The sequence below is a fragment of the Panicum hallii genome, chromosome 1 (assembly GCF_002211085.1).
Source record: "Panicum hallii strain FIL2 chromosome 1, PHallii_v3.1, whole genome shotgun sequence".
In the NCBI taxonomy this organism is placed as follows: Eukaryota; Viridiplantae; Streptophyta; class Magnoliopsida; order Poales; family Poaceae; genus Panicum; species Panicum hallii.
In genome coordinates, this window is record NC_038042.1 from 48217769 (window position 1) to 48243827 (window position 26059).

General features: G+C 47.0%; 2 protein-coding genes, 1 non-coding gene and 1 pseudogene across 3 annotated transcripts; 1 reads left to right on the forward strand and 3 right to left on the reverse strand.

The window, feature by feature from the left end:
* Positions 1-173: 173 nt before the first annotated feature.
* On the reverse strand, positions 174-635 carry LOC112897827 (late embryogenesis abundant protein 3-like). The gene has a single exon (XM_025966219.1). It carries the CDS (start codon positions 633-635, stop codon positions 174-176), a length of 462 nt encoding a protein of 153 aa, XP_025822004.1.
* Positions 636-11379: 10744 nt separating this feature from the next.
* On the reverse strand, positions 11380-12453 carry LOC112897832 (annotated as a pseudogene).
* Positions 12454-13820: 1367 nt separating this feature from the next.
* On the forward strand, positions 13821-13894 carry TRNAI-AAU. Its single transcript has one exon. It is a non-coding gene; the product is annotated as a tRNA-Ile (tRNA).
* Positions 13895-14603: 709 nt separating this feature from the next.
* On the reverse strand, positions 14604-17900 carry LOC112897841 (nitrate reductase [NADH]-like). Its single transcript, XM_025966236.1, has 4 exons — positions 16850-17900; positions 16479-16619; positions 16170-16402; positions 14604-16040 (listed from the first exon to the last, which is right to left on the reverse strand). The coding sequence occupies exons 1-4, from the start codon at positions 17898-17900 to the stop codon at positions 14688-14690; spliced, it is 2778 nt and encodes a 925-aa protein (XP_025822021.1). The 3' UTR covers positions 14604-14687.
* Positions 17901-26059: the final 8159 nt, after the last annotated feature.

The window sequence follows — 26059 nt, forward strand, 5'->3', positions numbered from 1 at the left end:
AAGTCTCTTTTCAAGATATATTCGCTTACGGCCACTATCTGGGGATGACGAACGTGATGAGTTTGGCTTGCTTGATGATCACAGATCATGTTTACATTTCACTACTGTTTTATTTTAGTCCACATATGCTAGAAAGCTAGCAGCTTCGGGGTAGTTCCTTGCGCCGCCCAGCACTACAGCTCCAGCGTCGATCCCTGGTTGATCTGCGCGGCCGCCGCCACCGCGTCGGCGACCTCGCCCATTCCGCCGCCTCCCCTCCCCGTGGCGGCCGCGACCTTCTCGGCGTCCACCCACGTGGCCGCCCTGTCGCCCGGCGTCACGGCCGCAGCGTCGCCCAGCACGTCCCTGACCGTCGTCACGGCATCTCCGTGTTCGTTCGCCTCCTTGGCCCGCTGTGCCGCGGCCGCGACGCCGCCGGGGACGGCGCGGCCCAGCCCCGTCGCGCTCCTCTCCGCGGCCTCCACCGCCGACGCGTCGGCGCGGTCCACCGGCCGGCCTCCGGCCGGGCTCAGCGCCACAGCCTGCAGAGCCTGCCCGACCGTAACCGTCTCCGTGGCCGCTGGTTCCTCCCTCTCCTCCCTGCAGGCGTCGTCGTCGACGTCGTCGCTGGGGCGGCCACGCTTGGCATGGCTCATGCTGCCGATCAGTGCACGCTACCTGGGTGTACTGTGGCAATGCACGGCTTCAGAGCAGGGCAACCAACAATATCAGTCCGCGGCGTCTTACACCGGCACGTGTAGGCGTGGGCCCGGAGGACGAACCAAAGATGGGAGCTAGCGGCAAGGTTTGGCACCCTGCAGCTCTGCTCGACACGGCAACCTGGGCAGCTGCGCTGCAGTGAGCCAGTGACACACCTGCATATACTGGACGCTGAGGTGCAGGAACGATGACAACGCTATGTTTTTTTTTGGGTCGCGGGGCGACGGGCAACTTCTCCGATAGCAGCTCATTAGCAACCTCGTAATGGAGCTCATTAGCAACCTGGACGGCGAGCTCGTCGGGGTGGGCAGAGGAGGCCCGAGAACCCAGCAGGAGGCCAGAGGGGGCCGGGCTGAGCTCAGGCGAGAGGGGCGGTGAGACTCTCTCGTTCTGCACGTATAGTTGAGACTCGAAACTCAAAAGGCAATTGATGCATTGTTCCATGCATGCCATTGTTGGCACAGTAGTCACATGTGGTTGATACGAGAAAGATATATATGGTAGCTTGAATTGCTCGCCTATTATGATCTAAGCACACGCCAAGATCCACAACTTAGTACTCGAGCGAAATTGAAGGATCTACGAGAAACACAAACACAACTGCTGTTTGTTAGAATGCTGTGAGAGGAGAGAAAAAAATACAACGTACGTATGGTAGCTCATCTCTTATCGTCTAAGACCTAACATAATTTCTTTTTTCATGTAACACATGTATAAGCCCGAAACAATCTTTGTTACAATACTGATGAAAAGAGGAAATACAAACACAACTGCTGTTTGTTAGAATGCTGTGAGAGGAGAGAAACAAAAAAATACAACGTATGGTAGCTCATCTCTTGTTGTCTAGGACCTAACATAATTTTTTTTTTCATGTAACACATGTATAAGTCCGGAAAAATCTTTGTTACAATGCTGAAGAGAGGGGAAATTTATTTTTGATAATAATTGGAATTACTAAAAAAAGAAGGGGTTGGTAGGAGGAACCGAACCTCGCGAGAGAGCTCCTCAGGACCTTGAGGAGCTCCTCAGAGCTCCTCATTTCATAACCTCGGATTAGGGCTCGAGGAGGGCAACTTCGTACCCCCCACATTCTTTGTTGTGGTTGAGCAACAAGCACGCGCGCGGCCTCTGCTAGTCCACGCCGCCGGGTCGATCCAGGGTGTGTGTGAGACGCCCCCCAGCTGCCTGCATCGACGGTCTGCTGCCCTCGGGCTACCCTAGCCCTCAAGTGCGTACGTCACTGCAGCTGTGAGAGAGCTCATCATCGCATCGGGAAGGTCCCCTGCCAACCCCTGCCCCCCACGAAGGCTAGGGTTACAAGCCTGCGCTACCAGACCCGGCGTGGGAGGGGTCAGGGCGTCTCTTTTTATGCTGGCCTCGTGCGGTTCAGATCATCCTTTCGGTACTAATAACACACTGTCATGTGCAAATAAACACAGGTGAGCGAAGAGTTGAAATTAAAAGGTCTACGATGCAGGAGGGAGCAACAAAATTGTTAAAACATCTGGCACCTGCGCCACGGGCTCGTTCAGCCCTTTGACCGATTTGGTCAGTAGGCCGGCCTGCTAGGTTTCATATGCTTGAGCAAGGCCCATGCACACAAGTATTTAGGCTTATGACAGAATAGTTGAGATGCCTGTACTCTGTCTGATCCAAAGTGGGTTACGCTGGAAGTTCCTCACGTCAAGGGTAGTTTTGCTGGTTTCCGGCACAGCAATCACCATCAGATCAGCTAGTTCCAGACACGCAATCAATCAATAAAGCTCACATTTGCCCTAGATGAAACAAGACGTATACGTACGTTAGAGAGGAACTCTAGATGAATATTGCTGCAGGTATCTCGATCGGTAAGAGATGAAGATGAGGCAATGGCGGGTTATTTTTTTTTTCATTGTACACACAAACAGTCGTTGATGAATAAAATTGGGAGTTGCTGGTGTTTCTTTATCTTCATGTTTCATAACGGATCGCCAAGGTGTAAAAGATTTAACAGAGTTGAAAATTTTTAGAAAAAAATAAAAAAGGGAGTTGACAGGGCGCAGTTTCCGGTTAGCTCTCAGAGATCCAGATATGCTGATGGCATCACCGGACAATGAGAGAGCAAACCTGAACCATTCCCCCCGTCCAGCCAACCCTACCCCCCGAAGCGTGGGGTAACAGGCCTGCACCACTGGACCCGGCGTGAGAAGGGACAGCACGTCCTCTTTCATCCAGGTCTCGACGTGGAAGAATTTTCGGTTTGGCACTAAAATACGTCTAGGAAGTACGTACGTTACGCTTGTACCTGTACTAGTCCTGTACGTGACTACAGGTAATCCGGAAGGCCGCCGGCCATGCGCGGAAAGCCGGCCCGGCCCGTCGTCGCTGCTAGAGCCTCTCCAAGAAGAGTACCTAAAATATACCCCAAAAACTAGGTTTAGGAATAAAAAATCAACTCCAACAGTTGCCCAAAACAATACCCAATATTCCGGCGCACCCAATCTCGGCGGTCAGCTGAGCCATATTTGCGCCCCTCCGTGGTTCTCCCAATCCCCCAAAACCAGTTGATATTCACCAAAACATTTTTCCTCCCGCGTGATTTGGTCCTCTTTCTGGTAGCGCAGTCGACCGCGAGCTCCTCTGCTCCGACGAGCAGGCTTGCTGCGCCCCACTCCGGCAAGCCGAGATGTGCCTTTTCCCTTTAGTCGCCCCTCATGGTGTGACACGGGGAGCCCAATCGGATTGAGATCAGGAAGATAGTCAACGCAAAACTCAATGACCTCCTCGGTTCCATAGCCCTTAGCAATGCATCCTTCTGGGCGAGAATGTTTACGCACGTACTTCTTCAATACTGCCATGAACCTTTCGAAAGGGAACATATTGTGTAGAAAAATAGGACCCAGAATAGTTATTTCTGTCACAATATGAACTAGAAGGTGTGTCATAATATTGAAGAAAGAAGGTGGGAAGACCATCTCAAAGCTGACAAGACATTCGACAATGTCTTTCTGCAGCTTTATTAGATTATTTGAATTAATTGCTTTCTGTGAAATTTCATTCATGAATGCACAAAGCTTTACAACTGCCAATCTCACATTTTCCGGTAGAACACCCCTCAGTATAACCGGAAGTAATTGTGTCATCAGAACGTGGCAGTCATGGGACTTCAAGTTTTGGATTTTCTTCTCTTTCACATTTATTATGCCCTCTATATTTGAGGAGTACCCAGACGGGACCTTGATACTGTTCAAGCAATCGAACATGCTTTTCTTCTCCTCTTTACTCAGATTATAGCTGGCAGGTTTTAAATAGTGGCATCCTTTGTCTCTCTTCTCGGGTTGCAAGCCTTGTCATCCAGCTAGCATCCACATGTCGCGCCTTGCTTCCAATGTATCTTTTGACTTACCATACACTCCTAGAAAGCCTAGTAGGTTGACGTAAAGATTCTTCGACAGATGCATCACATCAATTGCGTTGCGAACCTGTAAGACTTGCCAATAAGGTAGGTTCCACAATATAGACTTCTTCTTCCACATTGGAACATGTCCCTGGTCATCCTTCGGAACAGGTTGGCTACCGGGACCCTTTCCAAATACTACCTTCACATCCTTGATCATCGAGAACACACGCTTTCCATTACGGAACAGAGGCTTACGACTAGTTTCGGGCTCTCCTTTGAAATGCTTCCCTTCGGTTCTTAGGGGGTGATTGGTAGGAAGGAATCGGCGATGGCCCATGTATACGCACTTCTTACAGTGTTTCAAATAAATACTATCGGTTTCATCATAACAGTGGGTGCAGGCCATGTATCCCATGTTCGACTGTCCCGAAAATTTTGCAAGTGCAGACCAATCATTGATGCATACAAAAAGCAAAGCTCGGAGGTTGAAAGACTCCTATTTATACTCATCCCACACATGTACACCTTCTTCTTTCCAGAGCAGTAAGAGATCATCCATCAAGTGTTGCAGGAACACATCAATATCGTTGCCAGGTTCTTTTGGCCCTTCTATAAGCACCGGCATCATGATGAACTTACGTTTCAGGCATAACCAAGGAGGAAGGTTGAACATACATAGGGTCACGGGCCATGTACTATGAGCGCTGCCAAACTCACTGTACGGATTCATTCCATCCGCACTTAGAGCAAATCTTATATTCCTTGGGTCGTTGTCAAATTGAGGATACTCTCGGTTAAGGTTTCTCCACTGGGACCCATCTGCTGGGTGTCTGATCATGTGATCCTCCTTACGGTCTTCTTTGTGCCACCATATCAACTTAGTGTTGTCCTTGTTTTTGAAAAAACGCTTCAGATGTGGTATTATAGGGAAGTACCACACCAACTTTGCGGGAACTCTCTTCTTTACCGGCTCCCCATCAACATCACCTGGATCATCTCGCCTGATCTTATACCGCAATGCGCTACAAACAGGACAAGCTTCCAAGTTCTCGTATTCGCCGCGATACAGGATGCAGTCGTTAAGATGCAGTTCATTACCCTCAGGAAGCATGTTCTTTACAATCTTTAATAGCTCACCAAATCCCTTATCGGTGACACCATTAGTTGCCTTCCATTTCAGCATCTCTAGCGTGGTACCCAACTTCTTCTGCTCCGGTTTGCAACTAGGGAACAACGGCCTTTTGTGATCCTCCAACATCTTCTCAAACTTTAATGCCTCCTTCACAGTGTCACTGTCTTTCTGTGCATCAAGCAACGCCTGGCCTAGCTCGTCAGGTGGCTCCTCTTGTGCAACATTTGCTTCACCCTCGTCCATTGGTTCATCTTGAAAGCCACCTGCTTCATGAACCCATGCCCAATCTGGAAGATTGTTATCACTATCGTCATCTTCTTCATTATCTTCCATCATAACTCCAACTTCGCCGTGCTTAGTCCAAAGGCTATAGTTACTCATGAAACCATTCAAGGCCAGGTGATTCCATAGAGTTTCTCTTTTCCGGAATTCCTTTTTATTTTCGCAAACACTGCATGGACAACACATTAAACCCTTTGGCGACCTATTTGCCATTGCTGCCTTGAGAAAAGAATATAAACCCTGAATCCACGCCGAGGTGCTCCGGCTTCCGTGCATCCATTGCCGGTCCATCTGTGCAAATTAAAAAAAAATCATGCTCATTATCCCTAAAAACAGGTTACTATGAAGTAATTCAAAAAAAATATAAATGTGTCATAGGCCACCTATCTAGTAAATTTAAACTAAATAGCAAAATAAATTGGCACAATAACATATACACATGTCACCATGAAATAATTCAAAAAAATTATTCTAAATGTGTGATGGTCAAACTATGTAGTAATCATTCTCTAAAAAGCAACTAATCAATTCTACCTTGCTCAAATTAATGAACAAATTAATGAATCATGCTCATTGTCCCTCATCCTTAAAATCGCTAAAATTTTGCACAATAACATATACACATGTCCCCGTGAAATAATTCAAAAAAATCATTCTAAATGTGTGATGGTCAAACTATCTAGAAAACCTTCTCTAAAAAGTAACAAATCGATTCTATTTTGCTCAAATTAATGAACAAATCGGAAAATTATGCTCATTTTTCCTCAACCTTAAAATTACTATTTTCTTTATCTAGAAAGCATGAAACAAAGAATAAACACCGTGAAAGAAGAGTGGAAGAAGCTACTAACCTTTGGTGCACTTGGATGGGTGAAATCCTCACAAATTAGGGGAAAAAATGGGCAGCACCTCCCCTGTAACACGCCATGAGAGTGAGGAAGAGCTCGGTTGGAGGCTCGGGAAGAAGGAGAGTGGCAAATGAAATGGAGGGCTGGGATGTAGTGGCCGGTATATACGGGGCAAGTTAGTGCCGGCTGGTGGCTGTAGCCGGCACTAACTGTGTACGTTTAGTGCCGGCTAGAGCAGACAACCGGCACTAACTTGTAATTGACCAAGTTAGTGCCGGCTAGATATGCCGACCGGCACAAACGTGCGTTTTGACCGTTGTAGCAGCCGTCTGACTGTTGGGGGGATGGTACGTTAGTGCCGGCTCGTTTTTAACCGGCACTAACGTGCTGGTACCGATAGACCGTTCTCTAGTAGCGACGGCAACCTGGGCAGCTGCGCTGCAGTGAGCTAGTGACACACCTGCATATACTGGACGCTCAGGTGCAGGAACGATGACAACGCTATGTTTTTTTTTTGGGTCGCGGGGCGACGGGCAACTTCTCTGATAGCAGCTCATTAGCAACCTCGTAATGGAGCTCATTAGCAACCTGGACGGCGAGCTCGTCGGGGTGGGCAGAGGAGGCCCGAGAACCCAGCAGGAGGCCAGAGGGGGCCGGGCTGAGCTCAGGCGAGAGGGGCGGTGAGACTCTCTCGTTCTGCACGTATAGTTGAGACTCGAAACTCAAAAGGCAATTGATGCATTGTTCCATGCATGCCATTGTTGGCACAGTAGTCACATGTGGTTGATACGAGGAAGATATATATGGTAGCTTGAATTGCTCGCCTATTATGATCTAAGCACACGCCAAGATCCACAACTTAGTACTCGAGCGAAATTGAAGGGTCTACGAGAAACACAAACACAACCGCTGTTTGTTAGAATGCTGTGAGAGGAGAGAAAAAAATACAACGTACGTATGGTAGCTCATCTCTTGTCGTCTAAGACCTAACATAATTTCTTTTTTCATGTAACACATGTATAAGCCCGAAACAATCTTTGTTACAATGCTAATGAAAAGAGGAAATACAAACACAACTGCTGTTTGTTAGAATGCTGTGAGAGGAGAGAAAACAAAAAAATACAACGTATGGTAGCTCATCTCTTGTTGTCTAGGACCTAACATAATCTTTTTTTTTCATGTAACACATAATAAGCCCGGAAAAATCTTTGTTACAATGCTGAAGAGAGGGGAAATTTATTTTTGATAATAATTGGAATTACTAAAAAAAGAAAGAGTTGGCAGGAGGAACCGAACCTCGCGAGAGAGCTCCTCAGACCTTGAACCTCCGATTAGGGCTCGAGGAGGGCAACTTCGTACCCTCCACATTCTCCATTGTGGTTGAGCACAAGCACGCGCGGCCTCTGCTAGTCCACGCCGCCGGGTCGATCCAGGGTGTGTGTGAGACGCCCCCAGCTGCATCGACGGTCTGCTGCTGGCTACCCTAGCCCTCAAGTGCGTACGTCACTGCAGCTGTGAGAGAGCTCATCATCGCATCGGGAAGGTCCCTGCCAACCCCTGCCCCCACGAAGGCTAGGGTTACAAGCCTGCGCTACCAGACCCGGCGTGGGAGGGGTCAGGGCGTCTCTTTTTATGCTGGCCTCGTGTGGTTCAGATCATCCTTTCGGTACTAATAACACATTGTCATGTGCAAATAAACACAGGTGAGCGAAGAGTTGAAATTAAAAGGTTTACGATGCAGGAGGGAGCAACAAAATTGTTAAAACATCTGGCACCTGCGCCACGGGCTCGTTCAGCCCTTTGACCGATTTGGTCAGTAGGCCGGCCTGCTAGGTTTCATATGCTTGAGCAAGGCCCATGCACACAAGTATTTAGGCTTATGACAGAATAGTTGAGATGCCTGTACTCTGTCTGATCCAAAGTGGGTTACGCTGGAAGTTCCTCACGTCAAGGGTAGTTTTGCTGGTTTCCGGCACAGCAATCACCATCAGATCAGCTAGTTCCAGACACGCAATCAATCAATAAAGCTCACATTTGCCCTAGATGAAACAAGACGTATACGTACGTTAGAGAGGAACTCTAGATGAATATTGCTGCAGGTATCTCGATCGGTAAGAGATGAAGATGAGGCAATGGCGGGTTATTTTTTTTTTCATTGTACACACAAACAGTCGTTGATGAATAAAATTGGGAGTTGCTGGTGTTTCTTTATCTTCATGTTTCATAACGGATCGCCAAGGTGTAAAAGATTTAACAGAGTTGAACTTTTTTAGAAAAAAAATAAAAAAGGGAGTTGACAGGGCACAGTTTCCGGTTAGCTCTCAGAGATCCAGATGTGCTGATGGCATCACCGGACAATGAGAGAGCAAACCTGAACCATTCCCCCCGTCCAGCCAACCCTACCCCCCGAAGCGTGGGGTAACAGGCCTGCACCACTAGACCCGGCGTGAGAAGGGACAGCACGTCCTCTTTCATCCAGGTCTCGACGTGGAAGAATTTTCGGTTTGGCACTAAAATACGTCTAGGAAGTACGTACGTTACGCCTGTACCTGTACTAGTCCTGTACGTGACTACAGGTAATCCGGAAGGCCGCCGGCCATGCGCGGAAAGCCGGCCCGGCCCGTCGTCGCTGCTAGAGCCTCTCCAAGAAGAGTACCTAAAATATACCCCAAAAACTAGGTTTAGGAATAAAAAATCAACTCCAACAGTTGCCCAAAACAATACCCAATATTCCGGCGCACCCAATCTCGGCGGTCAGCTGAGCCATATTTGCGCCCCTCCGTGGTTCTCCCAATCCCCCAAAACCAGTTGATATTCACCAAAACATTTTTCCTCCCACGTGATTTGGTCCTCTTTCTGGTAGCGCAGTCGACCGCGAGCTCCTCTGCTCCGACGAGCAGGCTTGCTGCGCCCCACTCCGGCAAGCCGAGATGTGCCACAGCAGCGACCTCGCGAGTCGCGACTCGCATCTCCTCCTGCAAATGTGGCGGCGCTCTGCCCTTGAATCCTCGTCTCCTGCAGCGAGCAGGGCTGTGCCGGTGGCACGACCTTGTCTCCTCCGGCGAGTTGGGCTGCCTCTTTCGGGAAGCGGGGCGGCAACGACCGCAGTAAGCTTGCTCACGAGCGTGATGGGCCGGCAACGCCAGAGCTGGAGCCTTATCCAGAGAGGGAAGAAACGAGAGGAATTTTTTGAAAAGAAGAAACGAGAGGAATGGATGGTCGTGGACTCACGTGAAAGGACGACAGTGAACCTGCTTTTGGCCATTGTAGGCGGAGCGGCAAGTACTAATCAAGATCAGTGAGCACTGAGCAGAAGCAGATCGAGCAGGCCATGCCAAATATGTCAAAACCTGAGCCCCCGGTTGATGCGGTAGTATTTAAATTTTGGGAGTAAATATTGGGAACGGTTGGTGTAGAGGTCTTCTTTTTGCCTCCCAATAATTTTTAGCAAGATCCTAAAATAAGTTTTCTAGGAGTCTATTTTTTTAGACACTCTTGGAGATGTGGTGTGTCCATGCATTGCAGCAAGACTCCTGGAGATGCTATGCAGGGTAGCTATGCACGAACTCCTGGAGTGTATGCGGGTCCATGTTTACAGCCGGTTGCTAGTTTTTTTAGTCGTGAAAAAAATACTCCGTTTACTAAGGATACATTATTTCTAACATAAACAACCATCAGCAATTCAAGCATGTCCCAATGTAAATTAATGTAAGTAATCATTACACCTCATTGCATGGTAGCTTTTAAAAAAATATTCCACCTAGAAAACTGAAAGGATCAAGATGTTTAAGAGGGGTGAATTAGGCTCTAACTAAATTTTCTTTCGAAAAATAAAAACTACAACTAATCCTAATCACCGCATGTGCCTAAACCTTACAAAGTATAACTATTCTAAGTCGTTCCAAAGATTTGCAATCTAGTTCCAACCCTATACTAGCATAGCAACTATAGGAATTGAAATTACGGAAAGTAGATTGCGGAAAGTAAAGAGAGGGTCAGAACGCTGATTTGGTCATTATCATTTCACTGAGCACTGAATTAATCCGTCATTCCAGTACCATACTGAGTTAGAGCTAGGCCCACCAATTGATTCAGTCAATGTCACTTCACTAACCATAGTATTAATCTGTCATTGAGTTAGAGCCATACCCACAGATTGATTTGGTCACTGTCACTTCACTGAGCATAGTATTAATCAGTCATTCCAGTACCATACTAAGTTAGAGCCAGGCCCATAGGTTGATTCGGTCATTGTCACTTCACTGAGCACAGTATTAATCTGTCAGTTAAAATTAGCTGTCCTGAGTTGATTGAACTTGTCCAATTCAATTTCTTTGAGTTTCTAACTCGTATCTTTGCTTCGCATAACCTTTTGAGCTACCTAGCACTAGACTTTCAAAAGTGTGCACCACACCTAACTCTAGGTTTATCTAGATCAAGCTACTACTCCTTGCCCCCTTTATAGCATGGCCAAAGGAAAAACAAAGTCGCAAGCTACTCTAAGTGTCTCTCAACGCCAAACAATACTTAGAACTAGCTTATTCTTAATCTTTGCGCATATCCTTTGCACTGCTACAATGAGAACCACAAAGATGGGGCTCTAAGAAAACTATAAAAGCCCATCATTGTACTAACTTAAGATTGCCGCTACAAAATACACGTTAGTCGCAACGATCGTGTTGTCATTAATCGCCAAAATCAAATTAAGAGCCTATATGCTCTTTCGAAAACTACAGATTTTTTTATTTTGATCATTTTCTTCACTTGCAATTCTATGTACGAATTCTCACCCGTACAAGTTCTCATCTGCAGGAGCGCTCCTCTTGTACATGGACTGGCGACAAAAAATATTAATGTCACTTCTGCGACGACTCGGATGGCAGTCGCGCGTGTGGCCTATAATAGCCCCCTCCACGCATCGCATCATTACATGGTAGAGAATCGAAGCATCAGCCACGACTACTATACCGACTCTTTCAAGTATAGTTTTAGCCAACTACTCGTACTCGTTGGAGGAAACACACCACTACTCGTAGGCGTTAAAAAAGCGACCAGGCAACCGATACTACCTGGCAGAAGCCGACGTCAAGAGTGTCGCTGCTCCTGCCGGCCTTTCTTGCCTTGAACCCCATCTCTCCATGCGCAACGACCTCACCACCCTGCAACGCCCTGATAGACGATCAGCTCTCCGCTCACCTCAACGGACGCTACTCGGCGATCAAGCGCGATGGCGCCATCGCCATCAGGAGGCAGCTCACCGTCCCCGGAATCAAGCAAGATGACCCTCCTCGCAACCTAAACTGGCCGTGCTGGCGGCGAACTGGGCGTGGAGACCGTCCGGCCAGGACCCGCCGCTAACGCGCGCACTGATCGTGGCCTCCACCGAGGAAATGATGATCCCGAGGGTAAACTTGAGCGTGCTAAGCTTGCTGGTGTAGGCTCTTCTACGCAGGCACGAGTCAGCCGGTTGCATGCTCAAGAATGGCGCCGCTAGGAAGCTCAGGTGCTCATCCTCAGGTTCAGTACGGCCCCTCACTTTCAGATCGACCTTGAAGGTCACGGGATCCAGCAGCAGAACGGCGGGGCTGGAGCCTGTCAGCCTCAGATCCGGAGCCTCCCGGGTGAGGATCTGGCAGTCGTCTCTCGCGCGGTCGAAGGCCATGTTGCGGTTGTGATCGACCCGAGTCGCGCAGGGCGACCTTCCCGAACACGTGGAGCGGCCACTGCAAACCCCCCGTTACCGCTGTGACTCTGACGGAAAAGACCTGCAGGGTCTCGGACGGGTACGCGGAGCGGCGGCGCTCGCCTGGCGGCTCGTCCGTGAAACGCGCGGGATGGATCCTCGTGGAGTCCTCGAAGCGACCGAAGTAGCCGAAGTAGAGGCAGTTCCAGGTGTTGCGGAACTGCCTGGTCTCGTAGGCGTGGTAGACCGAGAGCATCTCGGGATCCTCCTCGTCGTCCGACTCCTCCCCCTTCGCCTTCCGCTCCCACGACGCCCTTGCCTCCGCCACCAGGCGCGCTTCCTCCTCGTAGCCGAGCCCGTTCCCGCCGCTCACCGCCGCAGCTTTGGCCGGGAGATCGTCCTCGCTCGCCCCCTGCATCTCGGACTCCATCGCCGCCGCCGGTTCTGTTGTTCTGGTCTCTGCCTGCAGCCGGTCGCTACTCAGTCCAGTCCATATATATGAAGGTGGCCAACTCTGAATCCATCCGTAACTCTATTCCATTGGCGGGCCAAACCGAATCGGCAACGGTGCGATGCAGACATGCAGTCGACGCCGATCTCTTCCGTTTACTGACTGGATCAGCAAGGTTTCTTTCGCTTGATATATGATGGCCGCAGCTAATTCTTTTTTATCTGTAACGGACGCATTTATAGCTGCATTAGTCTTGTAGATTTCACTAGATCTCTCAGGTTCACCGTTCACGGAGCGTTCGGTACGGGGCCATCTAATTTACGGGTCTGTCCTTCATTCCTAAAAAGATATCCGCAAAGTAATCCAGCTAATCACCAGTCCACGTGCTCGCCAAAACGTCCGTATTATTTTCCACGTATCCCTTTTCTCTTTGTGTTCTCTTTCTATTTTGATAAGAAACTATACACACAAAAATTACGTACAAACATTTATATACACAAAGTTTGATCAAATCGCAAAGACAAAAATTGTACAAAGTGAAATTTATAAAAGGTAAGAAACAAAATCATGACAAAAAAATTGGAAAGAAAAAGTTTGGGAAAAAATTGAAACAAACTTACGGTGAAACTTCAAAAAAAAATTGGAGCAAAACTTCGGTAGAAAAAAGATTTGGAAAACAAAACGTAAGAACAAATTTGGAAGAAAAAATTCCAGGAACAAAAATTCAGAAGCAAAAATGTGGAAGCAAAAATTTAAGATCAAATTGAGAGACAAAGATTCTAAAAGTAATTTTTGGAGAACAAAAAATCAGAAGCAAAAATTTTGGAAGCAAAATTTAATACCTAGTTTGGGAGACAAATTTCAGGAACAAACTTTTGAAAAACAAAAATCGATGAAAAAGTTAGGCTAAATTTGGAGATAAACTTTCGAGAACAAAATAAAAGGAAAGATAGAAACAAAGAGAGACAAACTTTTTTCATTAAAAAAGCAAAAAGATTACGCGAGGAGGGCCGCCACCCCGCTATAGCGCGGACATATCCGTGAGCCGCATCCCCAGCAGCGCTCACCCACCTCGGGAAGCCGCCCTCCACAAGCTAGGGCGATGCTGCCCCCGCTCTTACCGAGTTACCGGCTGGACCTAGGCAAAGGAAGAGAAAAATAGAAAAAGGAAGGGAAAACGAAAAGGAGAAAACATAGCCAAATTATGATATGGAACGAACATCTGTTGTAGGCCTCCACGTGTTTCATGCAGCGCGTGGTCCGCTGCGAGCCCTCCGCGCGGTCGACCGCAGGACCAGTATTAGGTTCGCTAGCTAATTCTTGCTTTTGCCAAAGTTATCAAAACCGGCCTATTAGCTCAGTTGGTTAGAGCGTCGTGCTAATAACGCGAAGGTCGCAGGTTCGAGACCTGCATGGGCCATCCGTTTTATTTGTGTTCTCTATCGCGCTCTCTCTTTTTTCCCTCGAACTTTCTGCCTCCCAGTGAGCAGGACTGCAAATAGGCAGCATTTCTCCAACCAGCTTGGATCGGATACCCTGCCGATAAGTACGAGACGGCGTTTCTTTCAAACATCATCCCAGCATCTCATGTGCACATCTGTCTGCAGCAACGATCGATAACCAGGTGATGAGCACCGATCCCCTGTTCCCCACGGTCCTCCCTCTAAGCTAAGCATACCAGCAGTCAAGCTCATCTCAGGCAGCCCTACCCTAGCTAATTTGGGAACTCATCATGCTTGTTCGCACACATCTACTTGTGTTGCAACTTGGACCATTAATTTATATTTGTATTTGGGCAACAAAGTTATGGTCAATCTATATATGTTTACACACATCTACAAGATTATGAAAGTACTCTTTAAGACAAATCTACACATGAGTTTTGCGTTATCAAACAAAATATTTACAAAGCTATATCAACAGACAAAGATTTAAAATTTTATCAAATTTTGGTCAAATCATCAAGTTTTTACAATCCATGGTGATATATTATTACTTTGAGCACAATGCAGCACAATACTCCAAAAGCAACACTGTAATCCACACTTTATAACAAAATACAGTGTATAATATAATATCTACATTTACAAATGCACACACACATATAGACTAGCTCTACACCCAGTGGGTAATATATTTCCCTTCTTCACCATTTTGGATTTATTAGTAGATGGAGATCCTTTATCCGGCGGCATGGCACTTACTACACAAACTTAAAAGACGATGACGGAATTGGACAGGTCGTATCCCATCTTCTCAAGGTTCGGCGAGACGGCGAACTGGATCATCGGCGGCGGCCCGCAGGCGAGGGCCAGCGCGCCGTCGCCGCCCTCCGGCAGGTGTTCCCGCAGAATGTCCTCCGTCACGACCCCGACGCTGTACTCCCACCCCTCCTCCGGCCGCCTCACCCGGCCGATCACGTACCACACCTTGAGCCGGCCGGGGAACTCCGCCGCCCACCGGTCCAGCTCGCTGCGCAGGAGGATGTCGTCCTCCGTCCGGTTGGCGTACACGAGGTGCATCACCGTCTCGTCCTCCGGCTGCCCGCGCAGCACCGCCCGGATCACCTGGTATATCGGCGTGATCCCGCTCCCGCCGGCGACCATCGCGAGGCGGCTCGCCCTGCGCGGCTCGCCGCCGTTGATCGCGAAGCCGCCGCGGCCGAGGTACTCGACGCGGCCGAGAGGGCCCTTGACGTCGACGTAGGAGCCGACCGGGAGCGAGTCCAGGAACTGGGTCATGCGGCCCCCGCCGGGGAACTCGGGGTGCTCGTCCTTGAAGTACACCCTCACGAGGAGGTCGAAGTGGCCGACCTCGTCGACGGAGCTCGTCGGCGTGTACGCGCGCATGCACAGCTTCCCGTCGATGTTGGCGCACACGAAGAGGTGCTTGCCGACCGGGAGGCCGAGCACCTGGTCCGACGCCGGCAGCGCGAAGCGGAGCAGGCGGACGTCGCGGGACAGCTCCTTCCTGCCGACGAGGCGGCAGGGGACCTTCTTGCGCGGGTTGGAGAGCGCGACGGGCGCCGGCGGCGGGGACCTGATCACGGCGGCCTCCTGGTCCTTGATGGGGGTGTCCGGGCTGTCGCCGCCATCGCCGGCGGCGACGAGCTCGCCGACGCGGTAGGCGCCGAGGAGCGCCTTGGCCTTGTCGGAGTGGATGGCGTCGAACTCCTCGGTGCAGTCGGTGCCGGCGTTGATGAGGATGCTGTCGGCGCCGCCCGGGTGGTCCTTGAGGTACGCGGTGCAGTCGTAGACGTGGCCGTGGACGACGATCCACGCCGAGTCCCGCGACGCGTGCCCGCGCACCTCGGACATGGTGATGAACTTGCTGGCGGCATTGCTGGCGGTGGTGTCCGCCAACGTCACCGCGGACGTGGTCCAGTGGATCCCCGGCGCGGCGGCGGCGGCGGCGGCCTCCGCGAGCTCGAGGTGCTTCTGCCGCGCCATCCACCCGCCCGGCTGGTTGCCCGGCTGCACCGGGTGATCGAACACCATCCCGATCTCCCCCTTGCGAGGGCGGCACAAGCTGATCCTCACCCTGAACCAGCAGTTGGTCATCATTCCCTGCCAAATCGTACCGTAGGTGATTGTGGTCAGAGTCAGAGTGAGCATCGCAACACAGGAACAGAGAACGCCCATGTCCCCGCCATGGGAGTGGAACGCACGAAGATGGCCACGAGGCTAGCTGATTACCATGAGGTTCCAGGTGAGGTTCTCGGGCTGGGTGTTGAGCGATTGGTCCCAGGCGCGGACGGCGATCTCCTTGGAGGCGAGGAGGTCGGCGACCTCGACGTCAACGGACCAGAAGCACCAGCACCAGCACTTGCCGAACTTGGTGGGCTTCTCCGGGTGGTCGAGTGCGCAGAGGAGCCATGTCTCACCGCCGTCCAGCGTCACGTCCACCCGCGTCACCTTCTTGCCAGCACCTAGGCGTAAAGCTAAAGATGCACTTGATTCGAAAATTCGAAGATAATAAGGCAAGTCAGACGGTGTAAAGCTCACCCGAATAGGCGAATCCTCTGACGGTGTAGGCGCTCTGTGTGGTGGCGGCGTTGATGGGCAGGATGTCGCCGTGCCCCGGCGTCGTGATCACCGAGTTTACGTTCATCTCGTTGATGACGTACTCGGGCTTGTACCACCACCCTGCATCGTTGAAATAAACATCATTTAATATGCATGTTCATCTCAGCTAGCCATGTCTATAAATAAAATTAGTTAGATTCTGTTTGCATAGCTAAAGTTAAATGCTAAACTTTAGTATCTATTAGTACTCATATCTATGCTTAAAATTTTTGAGTCTTGACTAAATTTTAACATATCCCATTAGCACTCCTGTTCCTGGTGTATCCAAGTGTGTTCATGGTAATTCTGACCTTCGGCGTCGGCGAGCTTGACGTCGACGTGGGACGGCAGGAAGCGGTTGTCCCGGTAATGGTAGTAGTTGTCGGACTCGGCGGTGGTGATGACGATGCGGCGGAGCCACTTGACCATGCGGCCGGCCGTGCAACCGGGGACGATGAGTCGCACCGGGAAGCCGTGGTCCGGCAGCAGCGGCCCGCCGTTCTGCATGTAGGCGAGCATGACGTCCATGGTCGGGTCCATGGCCCGCTTGAGCGCGATGCTGGTGCCGTAGCTGCACCCCCCTCCGCCGCCGCCGCCGGGGAGGTCATCGGCGCCCTCGAAGCACACGTAGCGCGCCCCGCGCTCGACGCCGCCGCACCGGCGCAGCACGTCGCGGAGCGGCGCGCCGCGCCACACGGAGGTGGAGACGGCGCCGGGGCCCCAGTTGAAGCCCAGCGTCTGCCGCGCCATGTTCTGCTCCTTGCGCCGGCCGCTGGAGCAGGCGAGCGTGACGGGCAGCTCCAGCACGCGGAAGCTCCCGGCGAGCTCCTCCATGGTGAGCCGCGCGGGGCGCCGGACGAGCCCCGTCACCTCGACGGTCCACGTCGCCCAGTCGCCGCGCGGCACGGCGCCGTGGTTGCGCACGTAGTGCAGCGGGCCCGGGGTGACGAAGCCGTGCCCCGTGAGCAGCGGCAGCGGGGGCTCGGCGTTGAACGGGTGCCGCCCCGTGAGCCGGAGCAGCGACGGGCTGCGCTCGACCCACGCGTCCGCGGTGCCCTCGTCGCGGGGGTCGCGCGCCGGCGGCTCCTCCACCGCCCGGAGGTGGCGGAGGTAGTAGCGCGAGCCGGGCGGCCCGTGGCCATCCGGATCTTCGTCGCCGTCGTCCGCAGCCGCCTTCCGGGGCGGCGAGACGAGGGCGGCGAAGGCGCTGCGGCCACGCACGGGTGAGCCTCCGGCGGGGCGCAGGACGTGGCCCGGCAGAGGTGGGTACGCCATGGCGGCGTCGGTGTCTGTGGCAAGCAGAGGCTGCGGGGAGCCCAGGTCGAGGCTGGCGAAGCGCGTTGGCTCAACACAAGCTCCCATGATGGTGGATCGGCAGAAGTGATGCAGTTTGGTAATCCTTTTTGTGCTAGCTCTCCTAGCTCGGTGGTGAGGAACGAAATGAGCTACCAGATTACTCTTGCAGCTGCAGCTGTTGAGCGTTGTAACGGTGATGACAAGGGAAGGCCGTCGGTGTCGCGTCTATATATATATACACGCGCGCGCGCGCCCGGGCTCGATGGAGCTCCCGCAATCCGGCCAGCAGGTTGGGAGCCGCCATGGCAGGCTGACGTTGATCAGTTGGGGGACAGGCGGACAGCTAGCTTAGCTTAGCCAACCAAAACCGTGTCTGCTCAAGGTTACACAGCAACAAAAATGAGAGCAAGTGGGTGTATCTTGTAAACCAAGTACTATTACTACCGGATTTAATTTCGTGACGATCCGTTTGGACCAGCAAGTTTCCTTTGAACTCTTGAAGGGATCAACCAAGATCCTTACAAGTTTAGGGCAAGTATATTGCTACATGTCAGCGGTCTCATAAGTCATAAGTCTTCTCATGCAAGTTCATGTAGGATTTTTGATCAGGTGGCGGAAATAGAGGGAGGAGAGAGAACAAGGTGATTGTTTTGTTAAACAACCGTCTAATAGGCTAAAATGTAGAATTATGAGATCACTTTCTCACCGTTGTACGAGCTGTTGTTGCCATGCAACTCACAATATTTCCTTTTTCTATGCACAAATTATGAAATTATATATTTACTACGAGACAACTTATAACTTATAAGATAACCCATTTTATATATTATTTGTTACATCGTCTCAAAATGACGTGGCAATACATGAGATCGCCTATTAGACTAGACCAATGTACTTACCCTTACAGTATATATACTACTGTATGTAAATATATATGGATCATCTTTTAGTTTAAGTTTAGAGACGCAACCGTAGCTAAACTATGTAAGGAACCACAGTATATATAGATGAATTGACGGCGGCAAACATGTGGAGTCCCGGCCACATGTCTATGCTATAGGCAACAAGAAACCCATCGAACGGTGGTCATTGCTTGGACGAGACAAGAGAAGTCCACGTGATGGATCGGAGAGGCACAGTTGCACAGCAACGCGGGCTAGCTTTAGCTGTGGTTCCAGCTCGGATACGTACTCATATATACGGCACGATCTTCATACTCAACCAATTGGAAGGGCGAAAAAACGTAATATAGGTCCTATTCGTGCGTGGTGACGATCTGCCGGTGTACGCTGGCACAACGGAATGGGATCGATCGAGACTACAACAACGGAGTGTGGTAGAGGGGAATAGGCACTGTGCATAGCTAATTATTAATGAGGTGGGAACTAAGTTCTGTTAAAGCTAGTTCCTCCGCCTCCATCAGCAGCAAGGTTCAGCGATAGTCACCTACACTTCTTCCAGAATCTGTTTGGATAGGATAAAATTGAGTGCTAAATTTTAGCATATATTAAGTACTCGTGCATATGCTAAAACTTTTTGAGTTTTGGCCAAAGTCTAGCCCATCCTATTAGCACTCCCGTTTGGATAGATTAATACTAAAGTTTAACATTTTTATCTATTAGCACTTAATCCAAACATGACCTTAATTAGTTCAAATCTATTCACAATCGGCGATCGAAGCGGTCCTGGTTTTGAAACCGGAATTCATTAATCTCTTCACCTCTAGTCTACCCACAAACGACCGATAGTGAGACTATCAGCTCACTACAAGTTTGTACTTCTAGTAGAGACTAAATCACTTCTGACCCCGTGGCTCTCCACGGCATATATTAGGCTCACATCAATTTGCACTCCTAAAAGAGGAACGTGTAGAGGCACAGCATTGCATTGGAAAAGACAGCGCCAACAAAAAAGCAAAAGATACTTCGAGAACAGATCAAACGTACTGCCCACCTGGACATATCATTTGAATCCCACGAATGACGTGAGGATCCTTTGAACCATCATGCGTGATCCTTGCGATAAGATCTGCTGGAAAACAAAAGATGGTGTCGCGTAAAGATTAAAACTTTAAATTCTATGCTTCTTTATATTTATGCTATGTTCGTTAGGTTCCTTATGTGGTAATCTATCCGTCCAGGTTGAAGTCTCCAAATCTGAAAGGGTGCTCGCGTTCTTTCTATGATAGCTTGATACTGTCAGGCGATATAACAGTCAGACTTCGTCCTTCTCAAGACATGCACTGAAGGTGCATGTATTTGAGATTGTGCATATGTGTTTCACAAAAACACAAAAAAACATCCTCACATCATTATCACCATGAGGTTACCCACTTGCAACAGTTGGGATCAGAGGTTTTCTCTTGACTTTGCCCTTGTCAACAGAATTGAAAACTTCTCGACGCAGAATGGGTCCAAGTCCAACAGTAGCTTTGGATTAATTCTTTTTGTGTCACACTACTTGGGAAACTAACCTGATAAGAACCATTGGCTACATATGGCACGCATACTATTTAGTCAAAGCATCTGCACATAAATATAGCGGATGAGCACGTATAGGCTGGATACGAAGTTTGAAACTTGAATTCTACTAGATTTTTTTTTCTCGAATACGTAGGAAAGCTACGTATCTTTGTGTTAAGATATAGAAATAGAGTTTGATACACAACGAGCCGAGCTCATCAAGATCCATGCTTAGACAAGCCGGATCAAAAAAGGAGAAAGAGGGGACCCTATTGCACACACTAAATTAGTAACCTAAGTTTTACGCCCCGACGGCGATCCAAAACTCGCCTTCCTGCCGAATGGAGCTTGCCAAAGTGACCGGTTGTAGCTCAGCGCCTCTGAACATTGCACTCCTTCCGTAGATGCCAGGTCACCAAAGCGAAGAGGCGCGTGGCGATAGAGTAGTGACACAATAACGATAGCGTTTTTCTCTAGCTATCCAGATGTGAAATGCCAGTTTATTGGGCAGCGCGTGCCCGCCTTGTATTTGCTTTGTCCATGCCAACAAATAATTCAAAATACATTATTAGACTTTTCCCAACACAGCTCCAAGAAGTCTCCCAAGTCAGACAGCTGTAGTTCAAATATAATTTCAAAATTGTGAGGACCCGATCACTAATTCGTATGGATATTGCGATCGATGGATCCAAGAAGTTTTCACAAGCTGACCACACCATATTTATCCAGAGATCAATCCAGGAAATCTTTAGAGAAACAAAGGGCATGCATCCACCCAGCTAAGATCCAGAGATCCACGTTGACCACATACTTTGAAGTTGTATCATGCTATATTCATCACACCAACAACAGCACACATGTAGCGTTGACCGTGTTAACATTCCAATTATAATCCAACAAGATGTGTAACAACTAATGTTATGAGCGAGATGCAGTGAATCTGAAATACACCAACTCAAGCCGTGGTGCCGCCATTCTATAATCCTGCAAGAAGTACCTGTCCATGTTGTCATTTTGAGCTTTTTTTTTTAGGCCGCCAAACGTTTTTGCCTTATTATATATACGCTGCTGCTCTACGGCATGTCATTTAGGACATTGACACAGTCTAGAAGGTGATGTTTATTGATTAAAGGAAAAAATCTATTTTAGTCCCCTCAATAATTCACTTTGTCCACTTAATACCCTAAACAAAATTTAGGCTCAAGCTACTACCCCAAACTATTTCAATTGGTCCAATTTACCCCCTAATGATATTTCTCTTTTTTATTTCTCCACTTACAAGTGGAATTTGAACTTTAAAGTTTGAAATGTAACTTATAATATGATGCTCTATGCTAGAAAGATACATCATGATTTTTTATGAATACTTTTCATCCAAAATTGTATTTTTTGGATAAATTTCGTGTTAAATGTTTCCAAATTATGAAAATAAACATGAAAAATTCTTAATGTATTTTTTAACATATGACATCATGTTCTCTATCTACTCATAAAATTTGAACTTAAAATTTAATTCATACGCAGAGAAACAAAAAAGAGAAATATCATTAGAGGGTAGATAGGACTAGTTGGAATTGTTGGGAGAGTAAATTGAGTCTAAATTTTGCTCAGCGGGTTAAGCGGATAAAGTGAATTGTTGAAGGGAGTAAAATAGACTTTTTCCTTAATTAAAAAATTAGTCTATCAACCCGCGCTCCTGCACGGACTAGTTAGAATTAATATAAAAATAAGACTTATAGCTAATAATTATAATTATCTATCTCATACTCTCTTTCATCTATTAAATATTCTAAAAAATACTCTTAAAGATATATATTTATTATTATCTGGTTGCAATAGGTTTATTTAGTAATATTTTTTTATTTTGCATCACACCTTCATATGTGTTTAATATGTATTTAATTGAACTCTTTGTTTGAACTATATGAACAACATGAAAATTGGTATTCTTATCTCTTTCCTCATACATAAATACATAGTGACACACATCATGAATAGTAATTTTATATAAACAATAATATAAATAATATACTAATAATGATAGAATAGTAATTTAGAATTTTATATTGGTGCACTTTAATATTTTGTTATAATTATATAATTTAGATTCAGATTTATGAGTTACTATAACTTTTAATTATATGAAAATTTAGGAGGTTATTTCTATTATTCTTATAATGGTATAGGTGAGTAATTTACATGAAGATTAGGGGTTTACTTTAGATTATTTTTATAATGCTAGAGATGGGTAATTTAGATAAATGTTTAGAGAGTTACTTTAGATTATATTTTATAATAGTAGAGGTGGATAATTTAGATACATATTTAGGGGGTTAGTTTAGCCTATTTCTATAATGATAGAGGTGGGTAATTTAATGGAAAAGATGATAGAGCTAATGGCTACTATGATTCGATTTGTCGGATTGATGGCCAGATGTTTGTAATTTTTGTGAGGATTTCTCTAACTTTTTTAGAATGTCCACCTAGGATACTAAGAGGATTGACGTGGAGGCTTCAAAAGGAGTTTCCAATAAGTAATAGTAAGATATGACATTTCAAGTAGATAAATTAAATATTTTGAAAGGTGAAAGTACTTTTTGTGGTGACTCTTATGTTTAAAGGAAGTGGAAGTCTCTATTTCTCTCTCGCAAATCCTTTATAACATTGTATGGAGACATGCTAGCCATCTTATATCAAGAGCTAAAGATGATGGTCAGGCAAACGGGCTGTATCTGCAGTTTTATAATATACTGACTGTTTATTGTGACCAATATGCAGGGAGATGAGCCAACTACTGCCGCCAGCGATTAAACTTGCGTGCTGTTACTGTCACCGTAGTCACACACCTTATCGAAGGATTAATGTTGGTGCCGAACTTGAGTGTGCGCTGTGCTCCTACGGATCTGGTATATAGGGTTTGCACCAATAGATCAAGTTGGTCGACTAGGCCGGCGGTGACTATTACTTGAATAAATGGACCAAAGGCAGCAAGATCAACATCTATGTTTTGTTCATGGACGTCGAGTGAGCTCAATCCATACGGAAGAGATTGGTACATACATATTCTTTGATTCGAAAAGATCCAAGAGAGAGGACTGGTCGAGGTCTACAAACAATATACGCTAACTAAAGCCGGTCAGGGGTAGAGGCCCGATTCACCCTTCATTACGAGCAAACACTAGATTCAAGATTGACATTTTCGCCCCAACGATGCAGGAAGCAAAATTAACCCCGTGATTGTATGTAGAACAGTTCCCGTCAAGAAATTATATATAGAACAGAACCAGGTTTGTGCCAGACAAAACTCCTCTTTGATGTAAATATGCAGCTTTGTGAAAATCCCATCCCCGTGTATTGACTTTGCCAATCAGGCCTGGGTCAAATAGCTCTTATTTTTTAAACGACCTCCTAGTTAAACAATTCTAGAATTTTATAGGGATATTGCTTCCAAGAAGTTTTCGGAAACTGACCACACCATATCCAATCCATCCAGGGGTTGAGGACACTGATGACTACATTATTTTAGGCATCGGAGCTAGTAGAGTCATACACACGATACGAGTTTGACTAAACCAACTTTAGCAAATTATTTTTTGAATTTCCCACCTCCGTTGGTAACTGCACATGCATTCAAACATTCAAACCTGGCATAAATAAAAACATACTCCATCTATTCCAAAATAAGTGTTCTTTTAAGTTTATCTTAAGTCAAACCATTTTAAGTTTGAGCAAATTTATATAAACAAGTACAAAACTTATGATACTAAACAAGTATCACTTGATTCATCATAAGATATATTTTTCATGCTATATTAATTTTGTGTCATAAGTATCGATAATTTGTTTGTAAATTTGGTGAAACTTATTATAGTTTGACTTAGAACAAACCTCAAAACACTCTTTTATGGACGGAGGGTCTTGGTATTTGGGATGAATTCAACACTGAAAAAGATGCGAGACCCAAAATTGTTCATAAAGTCGACATGTTAGATTGCATACATCTAGTGAAAAATGGTGTTATGAAAAAAGTATCTTTACAATGCCACAATCCCCTCTATTTATAGGGGTCAAGCCCTTTTGAAATTACATTTAAGCGACTTCTACCTACTACATTCTATAAGTACATTTCAGGATATTGTGGTCTTTTCTTTGTTCAAGAGATCATGCCCTAGACATCTTCACCGCTAAGGCCGGGAGTTGGTTTTGTGCCCGTTCTTGCCCATCATGGGCCGTCGTCTTTAGCCCCATAATCTCTCTTGTGTCTATGCTTGGGTTGCGAAGGTGCTCAGGGCCCTCTGTGCCTCGTCTCTTGCGTCCAAAACTTCGCTACTAAACCTTTGCGCCTCTAAGGCGTTCAATGGTCAACCTGGCAGTTGTTCCCCAAATAGGGAGAGGAAGACATAATTGACCACTTTTCAGGATTGTTAATTTTCTTTGAGAATTTATACAACCAAATCCTAAAAATTGTATAACATGCCTATAAAAATTGTTCATTCATAGTCATTTCCCAGGAGAGATTGTACTACCATGACTCAAACACCACCCACACCAAAATGTAATTAATCACTTAGGAACTTCTCTTGAACTGCCATGACTCAGAGCACCACACCAAATGTGTGCTTATCACTTAGTAACTTCTCATCCACAATGGCCAGATCCAAGGTAGTTAACACATGTACTGCAATAAGAGAATTGGCAAGAAGAATTGCTTTTGCGCGAGCACTCCTACATATATCGCCATGATTTGGTCAAAAAAATCCAACCCTACCTTTACCCAGAGAAGCAATCTAGGGATAAGTTTGATCTCGACAGCAGGCGCTTGCTGAGCAATCATGTATGAATTCAAACCTTTTTCTCAAGGAATCAGACCTCTCATCTAATCAACTTCACTGTTCTTAGATTCCTGCTTCGTGTCTACAATTCCTTGCTTATTTCCTTTCTCTTTTACCCTTTTGCTAATAGCTGGTATCAGATTTACCGGTCCTTGCATTGGCTTGTTTCGAGTTTGAATCTAGATCCCATCGGTTGAGATTGAAACTAAATGAGTTGGGTCTGTAGTCTCGATTTCGATCCTGCTTGGGGATTGAAGTTGTGTTATGTAATTCACGTTCAACTTACTCGACTTGTGGAGCTCTCTATATAACACCCTACTCTAAAACCTACTTATAACCTAGCTCATCATACGAAATGCGCCAGTGCATGCATAACACCTCTCTTACACTTTCGTTCTCACTTCGTGTAAAAGGGTTAACCCTTAGGTGCAATGTTTGGAATGGCACAGATTATAAGCTATCAAGAATTAATCTCATATTATACTCTGGACCATAAGAAATACACACATGGTCCATTGAGTCCTTGGCCAAGCTTGACACAATTCCAGACGCAGAGCTTTACAAATGAGTGTCTATATAAAATGAGCTATGTTATAGTGATTGGAAAGTACTCATGTGTAACACCCTAAGGTAATTTTCTTAAATTTTAATGAATTTATTTGGGCTTAAATAAATTTTCCAGGGTTTTCCCTAATTTATCTCGCATTTAAAGTAATTTATAACGCAAGTAATTAAAATTCATTATAGGATCAACTTGCTTGTGCATTCATGCTGGAGCATTGTTTTATTTGTGTTGAGTTGTAGGGTTTGAATTCAAATTTATTTGAATCCAACTAGATTTGTTTGAATGGTTAGAGTATAAAAAAAAAAGAAAAGGAAGGAAACAGGAAGGTAGGTCAGTTATTCCTTCTATTCTCAGCCATTCCTTCTA